Source organism: Eremomyces bilateralis, assembly GCF_010015585.1.
Source record: "Eremomyces bilateralis CBS 781.70 unplaced genomic scaffold P152scaffold_11, whole genome shotgun sequence".
In the NCBI taxonomy this organism is placed as follows: domain Eukaryota; kingdom Fungi; phylum Ascomycota; class Dothideomycetes; order Eremomycetales; family Eremomycetaceae; genus Eremomyces; species Eremomyces bilateralis.
This window is the reverse complement of record NW_022985077.1, coordinates 515,561-527,842: the sequence shown is the minus strand read 5'-3', so window position 1 is coordinate 527,842 and position 12,282 is coordinate 515,561. Positions and strand designations below refer to the sequence as shown.

The 12,282-nt window shown below is 55.0% G+C and overlaps 5 protein-coding genes across 5 annotated transcripts; 2 read left to right on the top strand and 3 right to left on the bottom strand.

Annotated features, from left to right (window-relative positions):
• P152DRAFT_459011 (oxidoreductase) lies at window positions 1–1,949 on the top strand. Its single transcript, XM_033679593.1, has 4 exons — window positions 1–112; window positions 258–519; window positions 632–1,133; window positions 1,193–1,949. The coding sequence occupies exons 1-4, from the start codon at window positions 100–102 to the stop codon at window positions 1,490–1,492; spliced, it is 1,077 nt and encodes a 358-aa protein (XP_033533693.1). The 5' UTR covers window positions 1–99; the 3' UTR covers window positions 1,493–1,949.
• Window positions 1,950–2,090: 141 nt separating this feature from the next.
• Window positions 2,091–3,806, bottom strand: P152DRAFT_376508 (seven-hairpin glycosidase; the record flags this gene model as incomplete). The annotated part of the gene is made up of 1 exon (XM_033675627.1): window positions 2,091–3,806. A coding segment is annotated over one exon (1,716 nt), but the record flags the coding sequence as incomplete, so codon positions are not given.
• A 1,073-nt stretch (window positions 3,807–4,879) lies between these two features.
• P152DRAFT_398061 (Dihydropteroate synthase) lies at window positions 4,880–6,328 on the top strand (the record flags this gene model as incomplete). Its single annotated transcript, XM_033676439.1, has 3 exons — window positions 4,880–5,068; window positions 5,120–5,328; window positions 5,374–6,328. The coding sequence occupies 3 exons, from the start codon at window positions 4,880–4,882 to the stop codon at window positions 6,326–6,328; spliced, it is 1,353 nt and encodes a 450-aa protein (XP_033533691.1).
• A 10-nt stretch (window positions 6,329–6,338) lies between these two features.
• On the bottom strand, window positions 6,339–9,665 carry P152DRAFT_482603 (uncharacterized protein). Its single transcript, XM_033681899.1, has one exon. The coding sequence runs from the start codon at window positions 9,328–9,330 to the stop codon at window positions 6,538–6,540; it is 2,793 nt and encodes a 930-aa protein (XP_033533690.1). The 5' UTR covers window positions 9,331–9,665; the 3' UTR covers window positions 6,339–6,537.
• Window positions 9,666–11,038: 1,373 nt separating this feature from the next.
• On the bottom strand, window positions 11,039–11,359 carry P152DRAFT_474287 (uncharacterized protein; the record flags this gene model as incomplete). Its single annotated transcript, XM_033681312.1, has 1 exon — window positions 11,039–11,359. The coding sequence occupies one exon, from the start codon at window positions 11,357–11,359 to the stop codon at window positions 11,039–11,041; it is 321 nt and encodes a 106-aa protein (XP_033533689.1).
• Window positions 11,360–12,282: the final 923 nt, after the last annotated feature.

Sequence of the window (12,282 nt, the reverse complement as noted above, 5' to 3'; positions counted from 1 at the left end):
CATCTATCTGTCTTCTACATCTCCTTTTCCTCCTATACAACTCCTCACATCAACCATCTCCCCCTTACCAGTATCATCGATACTTCCACATCCTTCACAATGGCCAGCCCACGTAAGTCTTTGAACCAGTCTTCCCCGCAGTGTGGTTATCACATGCCCCTTGGATACGATCAACTAGCACGATTCTACCACAATCATACCACCTATCCCTTCAGAACCATGGAGTTGTACAGGACATCGCTAACAATACCCTCCAGAGCAAATCCGAACCGTCACCACCGATCTCTTGAAGATCAACCATCCAGTTCTGCTGGCTGGTATGAACGTGGCTGCCGGTCCCAAGCTCGCTGCCGCTGTCACCAATGCCGGTGGTCTGGGGGTTATTGGAGGTGTCGGCTACACCCCCGACATGCTGCGGGAGCAGATTGCCGAGTTGAAGGGATTCTTGAATGACAAGAACGCTCCGTTCGGTGTGGATTTGTTGTTGCCGCAGGTTGGTGGCAATGCCAGGAAGACGAAGTAAGTCCTCGAAAAGCCTAGAATTCGGCAATTCCCGTGGTCCAACCGGATATGGAGTTGCCAAAACCGATTGAAAGTACGATGAACGTAGACTGACAATTTCCTTCTACAGCTACGACTACACCAAGGGCAAGCTTGACGAACTCATCGACATCACCATTGAATCCGGCGCCAGACTCTTCGTCTCCGCCGTCGGTGTCCCCCCCAAGCACGTCGTCGAGAAGCTCCACAAGGCCGGAATCCTCTACATGAACATGATCGGTCACCCCAAGCACGTCAAGAAGTGCCTCGAGCTCGGCGTCGACCTCATCTGCGCCCAGGGTGGTGAGGGTGGCGGCCACACCGGCGACGTCCCCACCACCGTCCTCATCCCCACCGTTGCGGAGCTTGTCAAGGGCCATAAATCCCCCATGACCGGCCAGCCCGTGCAGATCATCGCCGCCGGTGGGATCTTCAGCGGACAGTCGGTCGCGGCTGCGTTGATGTTGGGCGCCAGCGCTGTCTGGGTTGGCACGCGGTTTATCCTTGCCGACGAGGCGGGTGCACCGAAAGCTCACCAGGAGGCCGTCCGAACTTCCGGGTTCGACGATAACATTCGCACCATTATCTTCACCGTAAGTGCCTCGCTCATGTCCCAAATCTTTCGAATACAGGTATTAATATTTGTTTCTAGGGCCGACCTCTCCGCGTCCGCAACAACCCCTACATCTCCAACTGGGAGGAGAACCGCGCTGCCGAGATCAAGACGCTCACCCAGAGCGGCAAGATCCCGGTCGAGTACGACATGGAGACGATGGGCGACGACATCGACGACGACACGCTGGACAACGTCCGTCCGTTCCTGATGGGCAAGGCGGCCGCCGTCGTCAACGACAAGAAGCCGGCCAAGATCATTGTGGACGAGCTGGTCAAGGACGCCGTTGTCTGGATGAACAAGGGCAACGCGTACATCGTGGGCAAGGGGAAGTTGTAGATTTGAGCGTTGGTATTTGTTAGCGATGTGATGGTCCGTTAGTGACGAGCCTGGGTTCGGGGGCATGATTGATGGGCGATTTCCTCGAGCGTCAGTTGTATGATCATATTGATGATGATTGGAGGTGGAATATTCCAGGGGTTGGGTCGTATAGGATTAGCGGCTTCCTATCTTTGCCAAATGTGAGGAATAATAGTAAGGCCTCGAAGAGAGATATTCTCTCTACTCCGGACTCTTAGCCTTTGTTGAGTTGACTGGAAAAGCGTATTTGTCATGAATTTAACCTCTGGCTGGAGGGTTTGAGAACATGACATTGACGTTGGATTTTTGTGTGAATTGTGTATGATGCTTAAAACAGCCAGGGGGAGCAACGTACAAGCATGTTAGCAAAGAATACGATAGTTTTGGATACATAGCTAGTCTGAACAGTAGTTACTGGTATCGTGTAATCCCCAACGCCATAGTATGAACAATACCATCCCGATATCCAGGAACAATGCCCCATGCCTATCTTATCCACACCCTCCTATCAAAACACCATCCCTCCGCCAAATGCAGAGTATCAAGAGAAAATCACCTAACCCCTTCACCCCGGCCGCCGAAACAAATGTCCCTCCGTACTAAACACCCACTCATCCAACCCCCCCATCCCCCCACTTCCAAAGATCAAAAATGCATACTTCACCGTCTCCGCTGCCCACCAACTCTCCTGTAGATCGATCCGCCCCGAATTTTTCTCCCCATCCCCCTTCCCCTCCCCCGTCTTCGTCTCCGTCCCCGCCGCCATCACATCCACCAACCCCGCATACCCATACCGCGCCCGACACCGCCGATCGATCGCCTCGAACGCCTCCCATGCCCAGTCGCGATACCGCGCCTCGCCCGTGACGCGGTACGCGACGAACAAGCTCTCGAAGTACTCCGGACGGAGGTGGTACGCCGGGTCGGGCGCCCAGAAGGCGTGTTTCGACAACTGCGCCCACTCTGCGGAGGACTCCGGGGCGAAGCTCGCGTTTTCGTACGGCGGGGTGGCGGGCATCCAGCGGGCGAGCTCGGGGGGGAGGTTGCTAGGGGTGGAAGTAGCGAGGTGGTGGCAGGATTCGAGGAGGGCGCGGGCGAGGGGGCGGAGGTCGGGGCGGCGGAGGTGGGCGGTGGCGAGGAGGAGGGTGGCTGGGGCAAAGCAGGCGAGGTGGGATTGCTCGTTGAGGAGGTGGGGGCCGAGGCGCTTGCCGAGGAAGAGATGTTGCGTGAGGTGGATGTCGGGGGTGATTTCGTAGGCGGAGCGGGAGGTGAGGTGCTCGCGGAGGGAGGTGGCGGCCTGGTGGAAGCGCTTTTGGTAGTGCGCGGTGTGCCGGTTCGAGGGGATCAGGAGGCTGGCTTTGAGGAGGTATTCGTAGAACGAGTCGTGGCCGCCGTCCCAGTTCGCGTGCGGCTTCGTCACTTTGCCGGTGAGGATGTTGATCGGCCCCTCGACGAGCCCCCGCATCCGCTCCTCCTTCTTCGGCCATACTAGCGACGTCCATGCACGTGTCGCGTTGTTGATGTACGTCGCGTCCCCCGTCAACTTGCTGAGCGTGTGGTATTCGAGGATATTCGTGCCCGCTCTCGCGGGGCCGATGCTCGGTGGGTCGGAGGGCGGCTTGTTCGGGTCCTTCTCATGGTCCTTGTCGTGATCGCTGCCCGGGTCCGGTACCCATGTCCCGATGTTCCGCTTGAAGTCCACGCGCGGCCACGGCAGCCCCGTCGGAGTATCGAACGCGGGACCCAGCTTCTCCGCGAGGGTGACGGCCTGGGCGAGGAGCTGGTCGCGCTCGTCTTGGTCGATGACCTTCTCGGGGATGAGGCCGGCGTCGCTCATCTCGATTAGGGAGAGCATGCCGCCGAGGTAGCGGATGGTGGTCTCGAACGGGTCGACGAGGCCGATCGCCTGGGTGAAGTCGATGCGCAGGATGTGTTGGATGTTCAGCTTCAGCTCGCTCCACAGGTCCATCAGCGCCAGCGTCGTGCTGCTGTCCACGATGAACGCGCCCCACCCGTTCCGCGAGTCGTCTGGCTTCCCGCTCACGGGCTTGATACCGTCGTGGCCCCACGCATGGTTGCGGTATGCGTACCAGGTGTGCTGCATGGCGTCGCGAGTGCGCCGGAGCTTTTCGGGGTCGGGAGAGATGCTATATTTCACCGCGTGGCCGAATTGAATCGGTGGGGTCTTGACTTTCGGAAGATGCATCCTGTGGTGTGGGGTGGGGGTTTTGAAGGACATGAAGACGAAGTAGAAGATGAGGACGAGGGCGGCGGAGAGGAATTTGAAGGTGGTGGTGATGCGGGGTTTGCGGCGGCGGATGCGGAAGCGAGGCATGGTGAGGATGATGGACCCGGAGGAACCATTGGGGTCTTCGACGGTGTGATATAGAGTTGGGTGTCTGTTATGCCTTCTCCTGTAGCCAGAGGACCAATCTGTAGGCCATGAGGGGGTCGGAAGTCTGGTGCGGAGAGAGAGGTTCGGGGGCTTTCGGGGTTCCTGTTTAGTTTATGAATCCGTGGATATATGTCCGTTTATGTTTAATGCTGCTTATGAACAAGAAAAGCATACCAAATCGAAATAGTGTCTTAAGTGGTGGTATGGTTAGAGTATAAGTATTAAACGTCAACCGATGTCCATATGAAGTCGTTCCTCCTCCCCCCTGTCATCAATTGGAGCCTCAACCAACGCCCCACAGTTTTCCGTTGACATCACCATCACATTTGAATCTTCCAATGCTTTTTTGTTGACCGTGGAATAACTTCTTCTCGAATGCCATTGAATATGGCTAGCATAAATCCGAACTAGATCAACGCCCATTGTTTCTCGGAATCGAAGTCACTAACCCTAGTTGTGGTTCAGGAGATCAATACCGTTGGGACAGTGCTGGAGTCTCTAAAGTCTAAACACAGGTGGTCGGGAAGCATAATTAGGGCCGAAAAGAGATATATCCATTCGGAAGCACTCCTACGCAAGAGCATTGGGCAAAACATCAAGGGTTGACATCATTGGAGCCATTGGGGTGAATCCGGTCCACTCCGGAGCGCGTCGCTGTCCTATATCGGAGTTCGTTTCGCTGACCGATGTTGGCTCTTTCAAGGAGGCGGATCATCAATTCTGGCTTTGGCCAAACCAACCTATTTAAAATCCTACAAGGGAATGCAAGAAGGCCACTCCGTGCTTGGGCAACCTTTGAAGAGTTGGAAATTTCGAATCCAAAAAAAATCCCTGGTCAAGAACAGGCGCGTCGTCTCCGACACGTCCACAAACACCAAGAGAGGTGTGGATATATTGCCGCGTTGAAGATGGGAAAGAACTTCGGTTCGCGTGAAAATTTTCATTCGAGTCCGCAATTAGACGCTGCAGGTATGCGGGAACCCGTCCGAGCGTATATCGCCCTCGGAAGCAATATGGGAGACCGTATTGCCATGATCGAGGAAGCATGCAAAGAGATGGACTCAGATGGGACGATTAAAATCCTAAGGACGAGCAGCTTATGGGAGACTGAGGCGATGTATGTGTCTGACCAGAATAACTTTGTGAATGGCGCATGTGAGGTAGGTATCCCGAAGGAGATGGTCAGATATCGAGAGACTAAAACCGCGTAGGTAGAGACACGATTGTCACCCATTGAATTGCTTGATAAACTCCAAGCTATTGAAAATGCAATGGGAAGAGTGAAGGTCATAGACAAAGGCCCGCGATGCATAGATTTGGATGTCTTGCTATATGGAGAGATGCCGTATCAACACGAAAGGCTCCAGATCCCACATCCTCTGATGCTCGAACGGGAATTTGTACTGCGACCAATGTCTGAGTAAGTACTTTCAATGCCTCGAAGAATACTAAGTAACCGCAATAGACTCATCCCCGAATTCAATATCCCATTGGAACGATCAGTGGGCACCGTGGTAGAAAATCTCACCCGCTTACCACCCTCCGATCCCCCTCTAACCACACTAACCCCCCTCGCTCCGTCTCTCCCTCCCATCACTGCTCTGCACCCCGCCCGAAAAACCCTCATAATGACCATCCTCAACCTCACTCCGGACTCGTTCTCCGACGGCGGCTTCCACACCTCTGCTTCCCTCCAATCCACCATCTCACGCCTCCTCCCCCACACCCACATCCTCGACATCGGCGGCCAATCCTCCCGCCCACACGCCCCCTCCATCCCCGCCGCCGCCGAATCCGCCCGCGTCCTCCCCGCCATCGCCCTCGCCCGCTCCCTCCACGTCCCCGCCATCAGCGTCGACACCTACCGCGCCCCCGTCGCCGATGCCGCCCTTCGCGCCGGCGCCACCATCGTCAACGACATTAGCGGCGGGTTGCTAGATCCGGAGATCCTGAACGTCACCGCGCGGCATGGCGCGACCTTCGTCATCACGCACACCCGCGGTACCCCGGACACGATGAACTCCCTCACGCACTACCCCCATGGCCTAATCCCCACCGTCGCGTCCGAGCTGCTCGAGCGCGTCCACGCCGCGGAATCCGCCGGCATTCGCCGCTGGCGGATAATACTCGACCCGGGCATCGGGTTCGCGAAAACGGGCGAGCAGAATCTCGAGCTGCTGCGGCGACTGGGGGAGCTACGGGGATGGCCGGGGCTAGAGGGGTTACCGTGGTTGGTGGGGGCGAGTCGGAAGGGGTTTATTGGGAAGTTGACGGGGGTGGGGGAGGCGAAGGAGCGGGGGTGGGGGACGGCGGGAGCGGTGGCGGGAGCGGTGGTGGGTGGGGCGGATGTGGTGAGAGTGCATGATGCGAGGGAGATGGGGGAGTGTGTGAAGGTTTTGGATGCGATTTATCGGGTGTAGAGGGGGAAGAGGTTCCGTGCGGAGGAGCGTTGTTCTATGCATTGTGGAGTGGCTATCGAATACGTGAGAAGAGTGGCTATTTGAAGGATATCGAGAAGATGATTCCTGTAGCGGAGATATCGCATACCAAATACAAAACCCCCGAACGACCAAAATCAAGGACTACTACCACTATAAAAACCCATCGATCCGCAACCAATCATCCTACGTCATCTCGACCAAAACCACGAACCCCCCGAACTCTCAGCCTGCTGCCCAGTCCGCACAATATCCTTCCCCGACGGTCTCACCGGTACCAACTCCAACTCCGCCCCCCTCCCATTCCCCATAACCATCTCCTCCAACCCCGCCAACCTCCTCTCCGCTTCCAACCCCCTCCACTGCCCCTCCAACCCCCTCTTCGTCACCACCAAATTCCCCACCGTCGCCGCCCCCATCAACGCTAACAACACCTTAATTCTCCACCCTCCCTCCAACCGAAACGGCCTACCCCTGTCCCCTTGACCCCCCCTCTCCCCTTTCGACTCCGGGTTCACCACCGAGTTCAGCGCGATCAACTGCTCGCGGATCTCAACGAAGCGCGAAAGGTCATGCCAGCGGAATTTCCGGAAGTTGATGTCCATGGCTTCGAGTTGGGTGACGAAGTCCTGGAGGCGGGCCGCGGTCTCAGTGGCAGTGGTCGGTGCAGCGGATGGATCCGAGTTTTGCTGGGAGGGACGCTCCGAGATGGTGGCGGCGAGGGTGGCGAAGCGGGTGTCGAGATCGTTGATGAGGGCGTTGAGATGTTGAAGGGTGGCTTCGGTTTGGGTGGCGAGCTGGTTGGTGTCGCTGTTGGCGTCGTGGTTGATTGATTGGAGATGGGTGATGGATGAGGAGACGGTGTCGATTTTGGTGGTGAGTTGAAAGAGCCGCTCGGTGATGTCGTCGAGGGCTGCTTTCGTGTGAGGGTCGGGGCTGGTGGAGATCGGGGCCTTTCCTTGCTCAACCTTCGCTGGAAGTTGGTCAATAGCAGAGATGATGCCATCGAGCCGTGAGTCTACTGCTGAAACTCTATGAACGATGCCATCAAGGCTCTTCTCGTGCTCAGACTCCGCCGTCAACTGGTCAATAGCAGAGATGATGCCATCAATCCGTGAGTCTACCGCTGAAACTCTCTGAACGAGGCCATCAAGGCTCTGGTCGTGCTCAGCCTCCGCAGTCAGTTGGTCAATGGCGGAGATGATGCTGCCGAGCCTTGAATCCACGGCTGAGACTCTCTGAGCAAGGGCGTCAAGGCTAGAAGTTGTTTCGGCTTCGGAGTCCTGACTGATTGGGACCAGTTTAACGGCGTTGAATAGGGCGTCAAGCCTTGCTTCGATTTGCGAAGCTCGCCCGACGAGGTCTTGAAGGGTCCCTTTCGTCTCGTGGTCAAGCTCGAATGGTGCAGATTCCGAGGCCGCCAACTTCTGTGGCTCGTCGGACGCGATGAGTCCATATTCGCCCTCATATATGGTCCGTATCTGGTTCTCGAGCATACCATCTTCGGTGACCACGGATTTCTGTTGAGTTACTACGTTAGGATCTAGAGTATCGACCTCTGGTGTCTGCGACGGCTCGTTTACAGAGAGTTCCGCTCGCTGCTCAAGCTTTGCCATCGCAGCCTTGACGTGGTCGACTTCCTCCTCGAGTGATGTATTCAACAGTGCCGCCCTGTGCGATTTTCTCTTTCCCGCTTCAGAGACTTCCGCCTTCTCAGCCGAACCCCGCTCTCCAAGGCCAATCTGTTCGAGGGTCACTTGCGGCCGATCACCATCCATGGCACGCTGCATGGAATCGATGTGCTTCTGCTGCCTGAACATGTCGGAGGTCATGATGTCCAAATGCTTCAAGATTCGATCTAAGCGTTTGATGCGCTGGGTAGATACGGCGTCGGTGTTCACGCGGTCGAGCGAGGTCTCCAATGGCTGCGGAATGGTGGTGGCAGTCGGAGCACTGGGAAGGGTCGGGCGAGTAACCTCTTCGTTCGTGGTAGTCTGTTGCAACTCTCTATAGTCATCCTTTAGCTCGAGGCGTTCTTGTTCCCTCTCCGCATCGCTGCGGTAGTTGGCTTCGCTAGCCAAGCTCATGGATGCACGGACATCGCTGGATTGGAGAAAGTCAAGATCGTCCTCGGGCATGTTAAGTCGGGGTTCGGGTTTCTCTGGAGCCTTTATCTCTTCTGGGGAGATTGGCGCCACTATCCCTTCGATCGGTCTTGACGCAAGCTCTTCTTCAGCTAGCGGCTCATCCTTTAGCAATACCGGTTTCGACGTAGTAGCATCGACGTCGATGGTTTCCGGTGGTAGCTCGGTTCCGATACTCTTTGCTTCCGATACCGGCTCATCAACCTCCATCTGGAGATTCTGCGCCTCCTTCGCTACCATCCGGTTCGAGATCGGGTCATATTCAAACTCCGCACTTCTCAACTCGATCGTCCCCGGCTCAATAATCACCTCCACCTTCTGCTCCCCAACCATATCCGACCCATCCCTCAACTCCGCAGCCGCCTGCGCCTGGTCCTTCTCTTTGGAATTCGGCTGTCTGTTCTCGCCTCTCCGCACACGATTACTCCATCCGAACAGAGCATCATACGGATCTTCCTGGATCCTCTTCTTCAACTGCTCGATAGCGTCACTGTGTTCCTTCATCATGTGCTTCCGCCGCCGACTCATCTCCTCCCGCAGCCTTTCATATCGCGCGTCATGGTCTTCCGGCGGCCATCGTCTTCCGCCCCAACCATGGAAGGACCGGGTCTCGCATCGTCGAAGCCGAGGAGTACTTGATGCGGGGTAGGTCGGATGGCCCTGATATGTGGTCGATTTGGAGTTGGAGGACCTGCTTGATTCCCCTGGACGGCGGTCGGTGCAGGTTGGACTGTATCCAGCCGCGCACCATGACGCATAACGGTACGCATGGGGATATCTGGTATAGTCGATCGATACGCGTCGGGTAGACGATCTCACTCGGGGAATGGAGGTAACCATGGTGGAAATCAGGGGCTACTCTGTTGTTCGATAGCTAAAACGAGACAAAGGGACGGAGGAACGATGAATGCGGTTGTCGTCGAATGCGGATGTTGGTTTATGCCTTTAGCCGGCCGGCGACGATAGGAAAGAGAGATTCTTTTGCTATCCACAGCCTATATATATCAGCCTCGGGGCAACGTAGGAAGTATATAGACTCCCGTGAGAGCTGAACCGCGTTCCACGGTCCACCGCAGGGAATCGTGCCATATGCGGGGTAATGGGACAACAGCGGAAGCGTACCACATACCAGAAAGGTCCCAATCACATTCTAAACACGGTATATACGTTCACTCTTCCTGCTCAAAGCCATAAACTTCAAAATCGAGTCAAGTTTGGCAGGCATCATGAACAATAGAGAAAGCGTGTATCCCGAGCGGCAGAGCGGGGATGTGGCGCATGTGGGGGAAGCGTGGGGGTAGGAATACAAGAGGGTCCATGCTGCGCTGCACTTCCCCATTCGGTTAGCATATAACTCTATCACCACTCCATCCATCTCAAGTTCTCGACTCATTGGAATTGTTGCATGTTTGACATTATTAACTACCGGTAGTTACCTGTACCAACTTCTACCCCATAGGCGAGATTTGGTCGTGCGCACCATCCGAGAATTAGATTGATGTGCATTGATCTCTGATCTCTTCCTCAAGATCTTGATTATTATTCATATCTTCATCATCCAGGATTTCGTCAATCACGTTGATACCCTTACTCTTGGTTGTGGTGGAGTCTGGAGATTTCCTCCATGCCACCTCGCTTAGCCAGAGGCTCATTATCTCCGCTGTCAATATCCTTCTTGCGCTTTTGTCCAATCAATGATCCGCTTCTGCATTGCCGCGCCTCTCGTCCATATCTCGGCACTTGTGGGATGTCTCGGCCATGTCCTTTTTCACACTAGCTTTGAACTCGCGTAAGGCTCCTGAACTGAGGAGTGGATCGCACTACCACCCCTTCGGCATTGAGTCTAGAGTGGTACTTAGGCCCTATGAACGCCATGTTCAAAGCAGTGAGTGATGGATGAAGAGTGGAAATGAAGTTCGAATTTCGAAATGGGAGGGAGGTTTTGGTCATGCGGCGGCGAGTCGAGCACATCCCGCTCTTATTCGTCAATATCATCGGGTTCCTTGGAGGTATCCGAATGATTAATGTGGTTCTCATTGTACCCAGTCATTGATCCGTCCGACACCACAACGCTCTGTCGGCTGTTCTGGCTCAGGATCGGGGTCAGGCTCAGATCCAAATTCGGGGTCATCAAATGGTTCAACACCCCCCGTATTCCGCAAATATTTTGCCTATGGCAGATCATTCCTCCGGCTGCTCGGCCGGCATAGGATCCTCTAAGTAAGTATTCGAAAAATTCGTGGGACAAGACGGTGTGCTTGCCGTTGTCAGTTGCTGGAAAAACATGTCCAGAGCCCGAGCTTGATCCGAGCCCGTTCGTTGAGAAAGTACCTGTAGTCAACTCCGTACGACACACTGGTTGTTAGGTGGTCTCTCCACATATTTTCATTCCCCATCAAGAGTTTATCCCGCAGGGCAGAAGGAGTGGCTCGGAACCGCTGCGGTCCATTATTGTTGAAGATCATCGGCACCCTTTGGGAGACGCACACAAGAGGCAACCTAGAGACAACATAAGAGCCCAAATTTCTGCCAAAAGACTGCACCTTTTCTACCCAGAAGTGTCTGGTTCATCTTCACCCTCATTGTCTTCCGGTACAACGACGTCGCCGGCAGGATCGGAGGTAGGGATGGACGCGGGAGGCAAGGACGCGATCGCGGGTGCAGGGGGCGCGGGAGGACTCGAGGGCACAGTCGGCACAGGAGAAGGAGACGATACAGCCGTAGCAGCGCGCAGAGCACGTCGTGGGTTCACTCCGCTAGTCCGCATCTCCCCGCTGTGCAGTAGGTGTTGGTACTTCCCCCGCGCGAACGACTTCATGGTTATCTGATTGCTGCCATCAGCAGCTTTGAAGGGTGGAAGAAGATCCATCCGAGATATTGAGCGGTCTGATAGCAAGTTTTTAAATCTTAGCTAGCCTCTGGTGTAGACTAGTGCGCTAACCATGCCAGCGTCGAGCGAGAAGTCCAACCGCGGTCTAGCAGAAAGAGAGGAAAAGAAAGGCCCAACTAATTGACGAGTAAGAGGAATCGACTACCGTCTAGTAGAAATAATCGCAAACAGCTAGAACTTGAAGAACGAAGGGCACTCAGAAACGAAGGAAGATAGTCAGCAGGCAGGAAAGTACTATCCTTATATGGTATCTGACTATGTCAAATCCAATCTAGAACTGCACTATGCCCAGGGCCATTGGGAGGTTAAGGGGGTGGGTGGTTACCGTAGAGATATGGAGGCGGCTGTAGACCATAGAGAGGTGGAAGACAAATTATTGCATGCTGAAAAAGAAGAGCTTCGCATGAGAAGTCCAAATTCGAGTTGAGTGCATTCCCTGAGTTCTTCACCCGAATCCGACACGGAATATCCATGTCCAAGCTCTTGCTCACTCATTCCACCGATGACCCATTCTTCGATAAAGGCGTTAATGTCTGGTTGCTAAACTGGCGATATTGCTCTTCGCTCATTTGCAAACTGTCGCTTGCAAACATTGGCCCATTTTCACGGTTGACTTAACGGCCGAATTCCCCTACAGTCCTGCTCTTCCATGGCAAAAGTGAAGCAGGCGACTTCGTAGGTAGTGAAGTTGCCTTGCTTCGCTATCTACAGTATCGTTGGGCCCATAAAAGTCTTTCTACCCGGTTCGCTCGTGGAGCATGTCCATAGCGGCGTTGATATTGTCCAGAAGTAGCTAGACAGCCGGTTGTGCCCGGCCGTTGGCTGCGAAGGCGTTGAAGAAGGTGTTGCCGGGTGTTGCCATTTCAATTGTTCTTGGTTGGCAGAAATATGAAGTCCGTTGA

Excerpts from the sequence above, each read along its gene's own strand:
- P152DRAFT_459011 (XM_033679593.1), top strand. Across the intron at positions 520-631 it reads GGCAATGCCAGGAAGACGAA|CTACGACTACACCAAGGGCA; the intron begins GTAAGTCCTCGA and ends TTCCTTCTACAG. Across the intron at positions 1,134-1,192 it reads TTCGCACCATTATCTTCACC|GGCCGACCTCTCCGCGTCCG; the intron begins GTAAGTGCCTCG and ends ATTTGTTTCTAG.
- P152DRAFT_482603 (XM_033681899.1), bottom strand. The coding sequence starts at position 9,330 with ATGGTTACCTCCATTCCCCGAGTGAGATCGTCTACCCGACGCGTATCG.